The sequence below is a fragment of the Anomalospiza imberbis genome, chromosome 6 (genome assembly GCF_031753505.1).
Source record: "Anomalospiza imberbis isolate Cuckoo-Finch-1a 21T00152 chromosome 6, ASM3175350v1, whole genome shotgun sequence".
NCBI classification, from domain to species: domain Eukaryota; kingdom Metazoa; phylum Chordata; class Aves; order Passeriformes; family Viduidae; genus Anomalospiza; species Anomalospiza imberbis.
In genome coordinates, this window is record NC_089686.1 from 8,800,233 (window position 1) to 8,814,071 (window position 13,839).

General features: G+C 39.8%; 1 protein-coding gene across 10 annotated transcripts in view; it reads right to left on the reverse strand.

Annotated features, from left to right (window-relative positions):
* The window catches only part of LOC137475206 (inverted formin-2-like), a 16,800-nt gene continuing 2,961 nt past the window's right edge, over positions 1-13,839 (reverse strand). For 2 of the 10 annotated variants that reach the window (XM_068192254.1, XM_068192263.1), the window contains exons 4-12: positions 12,766-12,868; positions 12,016-12,098; positions 10,870-10,970; positions 9,121-9,191; positions 8,914-9,021; positions 8,250-8,320; positions 6,412-6,562; positions 5,559-5,723; positions 1-1,071 (exon numbers count right to left, since the gene is read on the reverse strand). In XM_068192254.1, coding sequence (XP_068048355.1) covers positions 952-1,071; positions 5,559-5,723; positions 6,412-6,562; positions 8,250-8,320; positions 8,914-9,021; positions 9,121-9,191; positions 10,870-10,970; positions 12,016-12,098; positions 12,766-12,868 — 973 coding nt within the window. In that variant the 3' untranslated portion in view covers positions 1-951. Of the gene's footprint in view, positions 1,072-5,557; positions 5,724-6,411; positions 6,563-8,249; positions 8,321-8,913; positions 9,022-9,120; positions 9,192-10,869; positions 10,971-12,015; positions 12,099-12,765; positions 12,869-13,839 lie in introns of those variants that run through there. The other 8 variants (XR_010999740.1, XM_068192257.1, XM_068192256.1 and 5 more) reach the window with 8 other exon arrangements.

Below are 13,839 nucleotides of genomic sequence, written 5' to 3' on the forward strand. Positions count from 1 at the left end.
ATTTTGTCATATACTAGGTTACTCTTTTGTATTTGTAGCAAAAAGGTTTTTTTTATTTTAACCTGCAGCTTTACATTAAGTATGTTATGATTGCAAAGTATGTAAAACACATTTGTGGTAGAACTTGACACGACAATATTGAAAACTTTTTTTTTGTCAGTTTTCAATGGATTTTATGTATTTTAAAAATGTATTTCTAAAAGTGAGTAACTGTGAAAGAGGATCTAAAAGAAAGCCATCTATTTAGACAACAGATACAAGAAAAACAACAGTCTTCCAAGGGTTGAGCATCTAGCATAAAATTTACATGAACTCCACTCAGATTTACTGATGGCTTCTTTGCAGATGCTCTGAAGAACCAAGAATTGTAACCAAATGTTACTGGCAGAAATCTTCAATAAAAGTGGATGCCAAGTATTTCCCAAAATAAAAATTCAAAATATACACATGCCAATATTAGCACTGGACATGCTTCACACCCAAGGAGGCCAGCACAGCAAGAGCTTATCTGCATCAATCAGCACAGACACTTCTTTAAGCTCTGACATAACTCCTTTAAGGAATCAGATCTCTGATCAGAAGAAAGCAAATGTTGCGATAACAATAACACCGGACACAGCTCACCTACCGTGCTGCATGGAGTTCAAGTGTGCACAGCTTTCTATTACCCTAAAATTCTCCCAAGAACTATTCTGAACAATAGCAGGATATCCTCCACTTCTGAGCAAAGCAGGAGAAACTTGCTACTTGGGAGTGGTATTTTTTTCTAACATCCCTATCATGATGTTTTCCAAACATTCACTTGCACTTGAAAATTGGTAATTGATGTCTCACTATGCATCTGCTTGACAATTACATCATCCATGGCTAAGTCACTCTCATTGTATTGGACCAGCTAGAGTTAACAGATAAATTCCTTCTAATTAACAAAAGATTGGCTAATAAAAACAATTAATTGTTAAATGTACTACACTTTCCATACTCTCCCTTTGGCCTCTTTGCATCTTCTCCTTTAAACTGTTTCTTCCTTTTCTCAGATTTTGCAGCTTGCTCCTTCCTTTCTTGATTTTCCTGCATTCAGACAGAATGAAAAATAAAACAATAAATAAGAGTTTCTGAAGGAAAAGCTTGTTAAGAAACTCTCAATTTGCAATGAATAGGTATTCTGAACATGCCCTGTGTGCACTTAAAACTCTCAGCTGCTGGTGTTTGAAGGTAAATAGCAGAGCAGAGCTTCCTGGTCAATCCCTTTGGCCTTCTCCATGTGATGATGTTACCAGCAAACTATTTCATCAGCTTTAACTGCAACTTTCAACTATGGACTGAAATGCATTCTTCTTAATTAGTCCCTTTGTCCATAAAAGAGAACATCAGTTTAACTTAATTAGCATTCTAGAGATTTATCCCATAGCAACCTTGTTTGTATTCAGGGATTTCTACCAGAAATTTCAGGAGCTGTTCAGCTGTGTTAAACAGCAATTCAGAGTTTCTCTTCAGGCTCTCATTAAATTTGCCAGTAGTATTTCTGCACTACAGTTCAGGGCCAGAGTCCAGGGTGGATGTTTATTGGTACCACTCACACAGTTGCCAGAATGGCATAAATCCTGTTGGGATTTATGCAGATAGGCAGGATTTTGGTTTTCACAGAGCTGCTGGTACCAGAATAATATAATTAATGGAGGAAGAAAAAGGATTGGAATTATTACTGCTAGCAAAAGAAGACCGTTACTCAGCAGAAGAGTATTTCTGGCTTTTGATAACTAGCACAACAGTGGGAAAAGGTAGTTCTGAACAACTGAGATAAATGTAATATCACATAAAGATGATAAAAGCCATTTTCTTAAATGCTTCTGCAGTTCTTGCTCCAGAGCTGCATTTGTCACCAGAACATTGCCATCCCACCTGGAAGCTTGCCTGCTTTTGATTGCAACCAGTGACTAGTTAATCTACACATTGCAGGTAGATCAGTACTTAATAGGCTGCTATGTTATATGACAAGAACTAATAACACCCAGGAAGATGCTGATGATTTGGTGCAGGTAAGATTTCTGATGAGACATGTGTCTCATGCTTTGCAGAGAGTTTAAAGCAAAAAATACAATTTCCCACAATAGTAATAAATCTGTTTGATTGCTATGGATCATCTGCCACTATTTCCATAAGATGAGCTGAACGAGTCCAAGAAAATGTGCACAAATGTATAGAACCAGCCTTTATGGAAGGTAAAAATCTAGGATCCTTTTGTCCAAAGGTACTTTCAAACAAATAAAGAAAACTTGTGAGCAGTAACAGAGTTAATCTGTTTGAAATATAGGAGCATTAGAAGCTCAAGCTTATGGAAACTGTCACTGGGTGCCTTGAAAAGAAAAAAAATCCATGTACTCTTAACAGAGAAAGAAAATGATCCATTGGCCCCAAATAGAGGGTGCTTCTAAAAGAATGGGGTACAGGTGGTGAAGTCTTATGGAGAGGCTAGAAGCCTTCCATCAGTATAGGGCTCCTATGTGCTTGCCTGATGAATTCCTGCTGTGTCTTAGGATAATATCTTTGAGATACTACAGCTGCTGGGAGACTTGCAGATTTGTGAGCCCTGGGAGAATGTCTCTGTAATATGCCATAAGAAATAAAGGAGGTGAATTCAGGGATATTCACAGCACACACAGTAGTGAGAACAAGTTAGAACACATTAGGAATCAATTTATCAATTGAGCAAGCCTGAACCAAAATTTTCTTCAGAAAAATTCAGTAAAAAAACCCCAAACAACATAACAATTCAATGTAAATGCACTTAAAGTTTCAACACAAGAAAGCCCAAAATGTACAGTGTTATTAGGGCAGAGGAATGAATACTCACAATCCCTTCTGCACTTTCCTTGATTAGTGAAGGCAGCTGCAGGGATGAGATCCAGTGAAAGAGGGAATCACTTTGGATTTGCACTTTGTGGGATGTTAGATACTTGCTTGATTTTTGAATTAAAAGATGCTCCAGGACAGCTGTTTACCCCCACACTATCTAAAGCACATCCTGTTCCAACACCATATGCACCCCACTGAGGAGCAGCTGCTGCAGTGTGGTTGTCCTAGGGGAGTACACAGAGGAACTACCCCTGTGCAATGCTGTGTGTATAACCTCTGCCATCAGCTGGATACTTTCTAGAGCAGATTTTGTGGAACATTTTTTTCTCCTTTTCCTGAGATAAGACCATCTCTTGGCTGGGAGGTCCCATCTATGAACAGCTGCAAATGCTAAGGGAAATCAAATGTTTCCCACAATCCCCTATAATCACACAGTGATTATTTTCCCCATAATTTTACCACTCAGTTCTCAGCAAAACTCCATTTCTGATTTTTTGTCTTTGAGCTGAGGAGCTATTTTCTCCCCGTCTCCTTCCTCCTGCCATCTGCTTCTTTCATTTTTTGAGAATTGGTGAAACAGTCATCAGCCCTGGGGGACAAACCAGCTCCCTTGCTTTCTTTCACTGTGTCAGTTTTGGATATCATTTGGGTATTTCAAAAGACTTTGTTGATTTGGGTTTTTTTTCCTCCAGGTAGATGGAGAGAAAGATGGCAGAGTCTTATTAAAGTAATTCCATTTGTGTAACTCAATTTTTGTTATCTGAAGAATAAGATATCAGAAAGAACTCCCAGGGAAGGGAGAAAGATTTTGTTTGAACAAAGTAACAAACCGCAAATCTCTGTAGATAAGCTTAGGAGACATGAAGAATCACTATTTATCAAAACTATTTCCCTCCTTATTTGATGTGGGAATGGAAAGATAGCACTAACAATTTTGGCAGTGCTAAGAGACCTGCTTTACACAGAAGACTCATCTCAAAATAAAAGTTACACCTTAGCATTAAAGCTTAAAATAAATGACACTGGGAAGAGATGATGCCTGTGGCTGATTCTAGTGTAAAAATCAAAATCACAGAATAAAAAGATGCTTTAAAAATAAAAACCTTCAGCTTTTCAGCATGTTGCTGTTTCAAGTACAAATAGTATCTTTTCTGTGATGATAGTAAGAAAACAAGGCAAGAGGAAGAGGAGATTAGTTCTAGGTCTGCAGTGAAGGAGAGAGGTGCAGACAACATGGCTAATAGCTGTGATACCTTTGAGGTGAGGTGCTGCTGAGAAATGGAACTCAAAAGAAGATGAAAGGGAGTTAACATTTTGGGATATAAAAATAAGCTTCTTTCTAGTTGCTCTGACCTGGCTGTGAGCAAGAAACACCCAGAAACGTAGTTTGAATCTCCTGCAGCTCTGCTAGGACACACCATAACCTTTACTGGGACTGTTTCTTGAAAGAACTGCAGTTGCTGGAATTACCCTTCACAGCAAATTTCCGATATAGCTCTCCACAGATGCTGAGCCATTATGTTCCTGACTGTCTTAGTTCTTTCCTTTGTGCCTAGAGTTTTAGAAACTTTAAGGATCAAACATATTGCCAAAACATCTGTAGTTTATAGGGTTAATTTTCCAGTTATTTTTGTCTGTGGCATTATCACATCATTTCAGAGCTTGGGTAGCTGCATTCCTTGGAAAATTTCAGCTCAGTGGAGCTGAAATTGACTGGAGAAGCAGGTAGTGGCCACAGTAGAGGATATATTTTTTGTCTTTCATCTTCTATAGCTTCCTCAGAAACACCATTGTTTTCATCTGAATCTATGATCTGCCCTGAAGCACTCCTCCAGTCTCTCTTGGCAGCAGAGCTGTCTGTATTCTTGCAGTTCTTGTAATGCAGATGGTTCTCTCTATAGGATGTTTATCCAGGCTGGGGCTCTCCTGGAGTCAGCACAGGAATGGGTGATTCTTGCTAAAATATGTATGAATGTGAAGCCACTATCACCTGGCACTAAGAAAACCCTAAAGGAAGTACATTAATCCAGGTGTGAAGTGTGTAGTAATGGAAATGAAATAGAGGTTTACTAGAGAGTTTACAAATTGGAAGGTGCTCTACACAACTTTTATGTTGAAGATGCTGTTCTCTTACTCCTTATTGGCAAGGAGCGAAGTCCTATAAATTAAGAAATATAATCCACTGGGAGATTGGGAAGGGTTTTTTTTGGAACACAAAAAACACTCTTTGGAGCTAACTAGTACAATGAAATACCGACACACAAACACATCTTCCAGTTAGGCTTTGCCTATTGGAAAATTTACCTTTTGTCTATCAGCAAAGTCTATAAAGCATGTCAGCTTGCTCATTCCTTCACATGTCACAGAGGTCCTATTACACTGAGGTCTTTAATAATTTTAAATGGGAAAAATTACTTAAACCATTCCCCAAACCAAAAAAAAACCCCAACCCCCCCCCCCCCAAAAAAATCCAACCAACTAACAAATCTAAATCCCACAAACAAAAAACCCCAAAATTGTATATTTGCCCACATATTCATTTTCTGCTGCAGTTTGCAAGCACATAAATTTACTTTCATTTACTTCTGCAACTAAGGTTACGTAGCCCAGCTTAGAGTAGAAGAAAATAGAAATTATTGCTTGATTAAAAAAAGAAAAAAAAGTTTTCAGCCTATTTTTAAAGAGTCACAAGGGCAAACCACCTGTAAGGTCTTGAGGAAGATCTCTCTGAAGGTTTTCATTGTACTGAATACATCTTCCAAAGACAGTTTTTTTCGGTCTTCACATAGATAATCTGCAAGTTCTTCCTTCTTCTTTTCAATGGTGGCAAATTCCTTCTGCAGGTCCTTTGAAGCATTGAGGCTGCCCTGAGACACATTTTGTAACATAATTTATGCATACTAAAAAGTAGCATATTCTGAGCTGCCCAGAAGACTTCAACCACTTAACAGAGAGCAGTCAGTTTTTTAAAAACTAGCAACTAAGATTGGTTCACAATGTGTGATATTTATATCTGAACTGAATCATCTGCATTTTCCCTCATTTCATCATACAACCATGTGGAAATGTGGCACAACGTGGGATGACTGAGCAAGGGATATGCAGCACCAGGATTTCTGCCTTATAGCTTTAGTTAAGTGACGTGTTCTGAGAATACAAAAATCTAGAATGTTAGGAAATATGATTGGGGGCGGGGGGGAGAGGAGGGGAAAGCATATTGCAAATCTATCCACTTCTTTCCCCACAAAGCACAGTGAGACAAAACATGTTTCTGTGCTGCACTGTACACATTTATAGTTGCAGCCTACTTTCCATTTTTTGGGCCTTCCTCTCTTTCACCAACAGAAAAATCTGTCTGGTCCTCAGCTGTTTCCATATCCCAGTACCATGTCAGAGAAATGGAGGAAAATCTGAGATACTCCTTCCATCAGGGCACAGTGGAAGGGTAGCAATGATCCCTTTCCCACAGAGCTGGATATCCTGTTGTAACCTGAATTACACTGCCTTTAAGAAGAGAGTGTTTAGGAAGAAAGATGGGAAACATGTCACACTCACATTACCTACTTGCACAGATTTTCCATGCTGTATTTTTAAATCATCTGCCGACAAAAATAAACGCTTCTCTATTTCCAACAGTTTCTTCAAATTGGCACTTGCCTCAGCCTGCATGGCGTCAATGTGGATTCTGAAAGGTCCACAAAAGGGACAGTATATTGAAGGGGTAAGTCTTTTGTTTGTGTTAACTTAAAAGGTTATTATAAACATTATCATCTCTGCAAATGAACATGGAATTAATTGTCCAGCCCAGACCCTGCTTTTGCAGGTAGTTCTTCTCTGTATAAATTCTTGTTCATGTGCACAAGGCCTCATCTAAGAAAGACTCTGTGCTTTTGCCCTTGCTACCTCCCAGGATGGACTTTGGAAAAGCCTCACTGTCCCAGTATTCAAAAAACTCCAAAAAAATTCCAGCCTATTTTTATTCATAGGCAACACAAGCTCATCACCCCTGTGCCAATACTGTCCTTACTTAGCTGGTTCTTTTCCCTCCTTGCCTTTTCTCCCTAATCTATTTATAGTCCAAAATTGTATCTTCTCTCTGTGTTACTTTAGCATGTGTGGAGATCCAAACACAAACCAACATCTTCTGTAGTTCTGAACTGCTCTCTGGGCCAGACAAAATTTACTAAATCAGCAAAACCTGGCTTGGTGTTTCATGGTGCATCCAGATGTAAGCAGCATTAGGAGAGTCCCTTGCAGAATTTGCACCATGCACAGTTCTCCACAGGCTGATTAGCAAATCAAGTTTGAGAGCTTGACTAAAGTAGAGGGCAATTACTTTATACAAAGAGTGCATTTATATCATTGGCCAGCAAGATCTATTTCTGTCAAGAACAGTATTTCTGTTACGACACAATCCAAACAGAAATTCACGGTTAAAAACAGCATTCTGTTTAGCTTCTGCAAAGCTATCTCACAATAGCCACAGCATTTTAATTCCATAATTAAACAGAAAAATACTTTCAAAAATTATTTAGCAGGTACATAATAAATGTCAATCCATTGACAGATTTAAAAGTTACTCCTTTCTTGAGTTCAATAAAATCTAAATCACGACAGGGTTCATGTGAATCCTCCGAATTCATAAAAGGATTAAAAATGTTAATCCTGGTGCTACGGACGTGGATTCCGATTGGTGTAATTGAACATATCTCCATGTGACTCCTTTGAGTTAAAGAGCTGGTGATAGACTCATGAGGCTTTCAGCACACGAGAGAAAGTCAAAAGTCTCCAGCAAACAGGTTTTTTCTTTCTACCCACAAATATTAGAAACATATGCTGGTGGTCAGCTCTGGGATGTCCTCCCCAGTTGCCAGTAAATCTCCCCAGTCATTCCCTTCTTACATAAGCTTTGTACCTTCAGATGGGCTTTCACCTAAAAATCACAGAATGTGCTGAATTGGAAGGGACCCACCAGGACCATCAAGTCCAACTCCTGGCCCTGCACAGGACCATTCCCAAGAGTCACATTGTGTGCCCCAAAAATATTGTCCAAACACTTCTTGAACTGACTGAGAAACCTCAGGGAAGATATATTTCTATTGCAATATGTGGAAGAAGACTCTGGTCCTTGAAAATAAGGGAAATTCACTATCTACAGTTTTCTTCTAAAGTAGTACTGGATCTACAGGAAGAAAAAAAATCACACTGAGCCACATCTTAACCAGGCTGAACTATAAAAATTTCAGCACTGGTTGGTGTTGAAGAGAGCCACTCTCTCCTACAGCAGAGAAATCTTGTGACCTTATTACACCACCATAAAATGACTCAGCTCCTTGCTGGCTTTAAAGAGGTTGGCAATTCATACATGACAAAAACAAACAATAATGTCCTACCCCACTGCCTTGGAAACAAAGTCAAGATCTCTGGGAAGCTGCAGGAGATCTCTGTGGTTTTTTTCAACCTCCTAAAATTGAAGAGAAAAAATGGTTACCTTAAACAGGCTGTCAAAGAGCATGAAAGTTTTTCAGGTGGACAACATCAGGACTGAAAAATTAACACTTCAGTTTCGTTCTTATAAGTGTAGGGATAAATTTAGACTTGTTCATTCTTTTTCTCATGTTAGCATCCACAGGGAGTTAAAAGAAAGGAAAAGACTCATTTTAAGTGCTCAGGCTGACATCCCATGGGCTGCCACAGTGTGCAGGCTGACCTGAGACTTTGTCTTCATACCATAAAAATAAATTTAATTTGACAGATGCATTTGGGATATGTGTCAACACAAGGGAGCAGTTGAAGGAGTAAAAGAAAACAGCAAGCAGACGTGTTAAGTGAACTTGAAGAAGGAAACCTAGTGTTACCTCTCTAAATATTACTGGGTATGGATGTGATCTCATCTGCACAGAGAGCTGTGGAAAAGTTTTCATGGTATTTCCAGCACAGAGACTCACCCTCCGGGTACCTATAGTGGGGCATTACTGAGGTAAAAGCCCCTTAGCTTCTAGGGAATTAATATTTGAGAATAATGCACACAGGATTAATTCCTCAGTTTTGTTGTACCTCCAAAATATGGTGAAGCAGAGTAATGTTGTTTTGGTTTGCTTTTGTTTCTGTTAGTTTGAGCAAGGCACTAATTTTAAAGCCTCCAGCATCTCCAGTGTGACGCCCCTAGAAGATACAAAAAAAGTTCCTTCCTTCAGTTTTCAAGTCTTGCATTATTTTCTGTTACCTTTAGAATACAACAAGTAAAGAAATAATTTTACTTACATAGTTCAGAAAGTTTCCAATTTTAAGAATTAATTGGCAGAAAACTGGCAGTCGGTGACTGGTAAGAATTGCTAAAGAATAAGAAGAGAGACATTTTCAATAAATTAAATTAAATTATCTGAAATGGGATTTTCATTAGGTTTGACAGTGATGGTAACAAAACTTTCATCCAAGATTATGTCAAGTCATTGTTATGGAATTGGAAAAATACCAGCACAGAAATAAATCAGCTGAATGGAAGTGGAATGAGTAACCTTCTATTGTGATCTCTTCTTTACAAGTAGATGGAAAACTAGTTTTTCCATTAAGTTTGGAGTATAGATGTGTCAACCCTGCAGCTACCTTATGAAGGAGAACCACATACAAGACAGTGTATGAACTTGTGAAAGTCTATAGCCCTCATTCCTGGTATATATTATTCTAGTTAAGGGAAGCAAAGGGCTTTGTGCCTCGTTATCATTATTACCAAGAGCAATAATCAAAAGATGCACATTCTAATGCATCTGGGAATCTGGAGTAAGAATAAAGTTTTTGGCAGAATTAGAACAGAAACACTGACCCTCACAATGGGATGGAGGGGGAACAGGGATGTCAGGGTGGGACCACAGAGAGCTGTTGATTACACCCTGATAATGATTAACCATAGCATTGACATCAGACACCCAGGTATAGCCCTGTTTTGTGTGTAAACATAAAAGTTTGCAGTTTAAGTGTTTAACAGGAGATCAATGACTCCCTAAAACCATTGAACTGAAGCTGGAATGCACGAGCATCTTCAATAAAGAGACAATTTAAAACTAAAATCAGAGCTAATTTTGGGTGGAGGAGTCTCCTGAAATATTGGTGAACATCATCTGGGATGCCCTTTTCTGGCAGCCACATCAGATTCTGGTATGTCACTGTGTCCTGCTCCACCACAGAACTAATCTGGACTGCATCAGTGCACACTACAGGAAAAACTGGAATTGATTCATTGTATGGACAAAAATCTCCGCTGCACACAAAAATGTAACCTATACTCATACAGGATCTGGCACTGACATCTCCATCTCAGGAGAGACCTTACTGCTGTCTACAGGTCCCTGAAAGTTTGTCAGAGGGAGTTCAGCCTCTTCTCCCAGTGACAGGATGGGAGAACACAACCTCAAGCTGCACCAGGTGAGGTTCAGTCCGGACATCAGGAGGAATTTATTCACAGAAAGAGTTGTTAAGCAGTGGAATGAACTGCCCAGGGAGGCAGTCGCCACTCCTGAAGGTGTTCAGGAAACAACTTGGCACTTAGTGCTAAGGTCTAGTTAACAAGATGCTGATGGGTCAAAGGTTGCACCCAGTGATCTTAGAGACCTTTTCCAACCTAAATGACTCTGTGAACCCTGGAAGTGTTCAAGGCCAGGCTGGGTAGGGCTCTGAGCAAGCTGGTCTAAGGCAAGGTGTTCCTGCCTATGGCAGGGAGGTTGCAACAGGATCATCTTTAAGGCCCTTTCAACACAAATCAGTCTGTGATTCTCTGATGAAGGAAACGTCCTTATTTCTCTTCAGAACTACTACTTCAGAGAAGAACAGCACAAACTGCAATTCTTCAGAATGCATTCTAGGAGCAGGAATTCGCAGAATCATTTTGATGTTTGCTACATATTCAGCAATTAAAAGGTTAATTTTGATTAGATTATAGCATAGACTACCACTGATGCTAATCAAGTAGAAGAAAGTGGCTGAACCTGGGCGCTGGTGCAGCACTGATGTACTTACTTTCACAGGCTGCCCTGATGGCTTGTGCTTTTGGCCACAGACACTCCAGCAGAATTCTTGTTTCCTCACAAATCAGCATACATTCAATCCGCAACTGGTAGCTAAAAAAAGATCAGTGGAAAAAACCACAACAAACACCACAAAACACAAACCCCACAGGCCTGATTAATTGACTTGTGTTCAGCAAAAGCATCATCCATTTTAGGCAAAGTGCAGTACCAACATTCTTATGGTCTCCTTAATGCTCTGACATGAGAACTGCATTATAAATAAATCAAACACAGATATTTCTAAAGGTGTCCTAGAAACTATTATCATCTCTTCTTTCAGAGAGCAATGCTGGACTGACATCTGGCAGTGACTACCTTGCATAATGAGGCCATAATTTTTTACAATTCCTGGGCAACACTAGCCAGGATTTTAGGTTTTTTTTTTAACTTCACAAACAAATTTGAAATATTTTGGCAGTGATGGCCTTTAATGACATTTAGGCATCATCACGGATTAATATTGTGGAAGGAAAACATTTTCTAAAGTACTTTTAAATCTAGCTAGGAGTTTGAGAAAATGAAAAGCCCCATTTTCACCACCACATTTTCAAAATAGTGTCACTGGTTGTGGCATGGCAACTGATCAGATTTATGGAGGGTTTTTGCTATTACTTATAATATATCACCATCTTTTTGTGAACAGCAGAAAGAGTTCTCTGTGTGCACCTCATTTGACTTGGTAAAAACTGGGGAGGTGGTGAAAGCACAGGCGCTGCTGTGATTCACTCTTGGACTTGTGGGCTCTCCAGTGGGTGAATTGGGATCTGTAGCCCAGGGGTGGAGTGAATCAGCAGCCTGGTGACAGGATTCAGTCTGCAGCTTCACGCCACACAGGAATAGCTGTTCAACAGTCAAGGGTTTTTTCATACCAAGGTTATTTTAACTGCAGTTTGCCAAAGGTGTCTGAAAGTCTCTCTGGCCTTTGGGAAGGAAAAAAAATTCTCATACAAGGTCTGCAAATAGCAGTCAGATGATTTATCCTGAAGACTGGATGTCAGGAACATCCCTCTGGCACAAAAAACAGAGGCCTTAATTTTTATGGACCAGTCTTGGAAGAACCACACTCATGGAAAGAGGCAAGGAAAATTTTGCTTACCTGGGAACTTCCAAAAGATGGAGATAAAACTGATCGGCATTTGCCAGCTGTGATGTTTCTTTGCAAGATTTCAGGCTATTTATCTAACAGGGAATAAAAGAGCAAAATAACCACACAATTTAATTTAACAGGGAAAATAACCACACAAGAATTTCTGGAGCCATTCTCTTCTTATAGGCATGAAACTTGTTTTTCTAAACATGCTGTGTGCACAGGCAATGGGAATGAAGCAGATGAACAATAAATTCTAAGTATGAACTGGTTTGCAAGGGCAAAACTGTAGGTTTTGTTTTGACTGGAAGGTCTTTTGCCTTTGTACAGCATCTCCTAGGATGAATTCCTGATCTGTAGGCAGAGATTCAGGAAGCTGTAATGCACAGACACACAGAAACCCTTTAAAAAGATGGGTCCTTTCCCTTCCTCCTTTTTGAAACTTGCTCTGAAAGGCTGCCTGTTCACCTAAGTCTACAAATCCTGTGCTTCACCCACTTAATTAAAATAACAGGATAGAGAGCAGCACTTTGTCTACACTTGTGTTGAGTCTCCCAACATGTTCTTGCTCAATTTTGTGTGAAGAGGCCAGACTGTTGCTGGGATGGACTTCCCATCACTCTGCCTTGGAATTTCATTGCCCTAGATGCAGCAGAAGGAAATGGGATCCAGTCATAGCTTCCTGCTTTAGCAGTGCAAGTACTTCAAGCTGAGCACACGACACACTGAACTCCACCAGAATGACAAGTTAATGGATACCTCCTGGTCTTCAGGCAGCAGTTTAAGTAGCTGTCTCAGTATCTCAGCATCCAGCTTGGACATATCCCCTTTCTGAATCATGGCAGCAATCTCTTCATTGGAGCTGCAAGAAGGAGAGAAATGATGTGGAGCCCTGGGGAGTAACATGGCCAAAAAGACCTCAGTCTCTGCTGGCACTCCAGGAGCAACTGAAGTCATTCATACTATACTTGCCTCCCATTACATTTGGATCTTAGTCCTCAAAAATACATGGAGATATGAAAATGCAAAGGTTTTTCTTTTAAGCCTAAAGCAATTTTCCTTATAACTTAGGTGTGCTTTTTGGCCTTTGTTCATATTTACACAACAAACCCCAAAGCTCTGCTTTTACTGTGGATGTCCAGTATCACTGAGAAGGCATTTACATTTGAATTCCTGTACCAAGGGTAAAACCGATGGCTCACAGCAGGTTTTAACTCAAATCCTTGCCTGAAACTTTGGCAGGCATCATGTGTTTGAAATGCTTCCAGATTGCTGTGGTTTGGGCTCTGGAGAGCTGGGCTCCCTCAGCCACCAGTGCTAACAGAGGCAGCGCCCAGCTCCAGAGCAGCCTCATCCCTCACAAATGCAGTGGGGCTCAGCTCTTTGATCCCACAGTCACCAGCTGCTCCCAGGAGAGCTCAACCTCTGCCCAGGGAATCATGCAGGGAGAGGAAATAGCATCTGCATTAGGCTATGCACCATTCTCTCCCACTGAGAAGCAGTTTGTCATGGAAAAAGAATAATAATAATTAAAAACATCCCTCTGTCTGATTCTGATTTATTCTTAATGAAAAGAGATTTCTTGGCTGAGTTTCTTCTTGAAACCCTTTTAACATGGGCCATGACACAAAGGGCAGAGAGAGAGCAGAACATCCATCATTATCTACCATAGCTTCAGGGAATCTAAAGATATTTTCCCAAAAACTAGTACAAATTTCTTTCCTCTCCCACCCCTCCATGAAGGCTGTGACTTGGTAAATTTCCATTTGTTTAATTATTCAAATTGTTTCCTATTTATAGAAAAACTGCACATAAAATCTATGTGTGATTTTG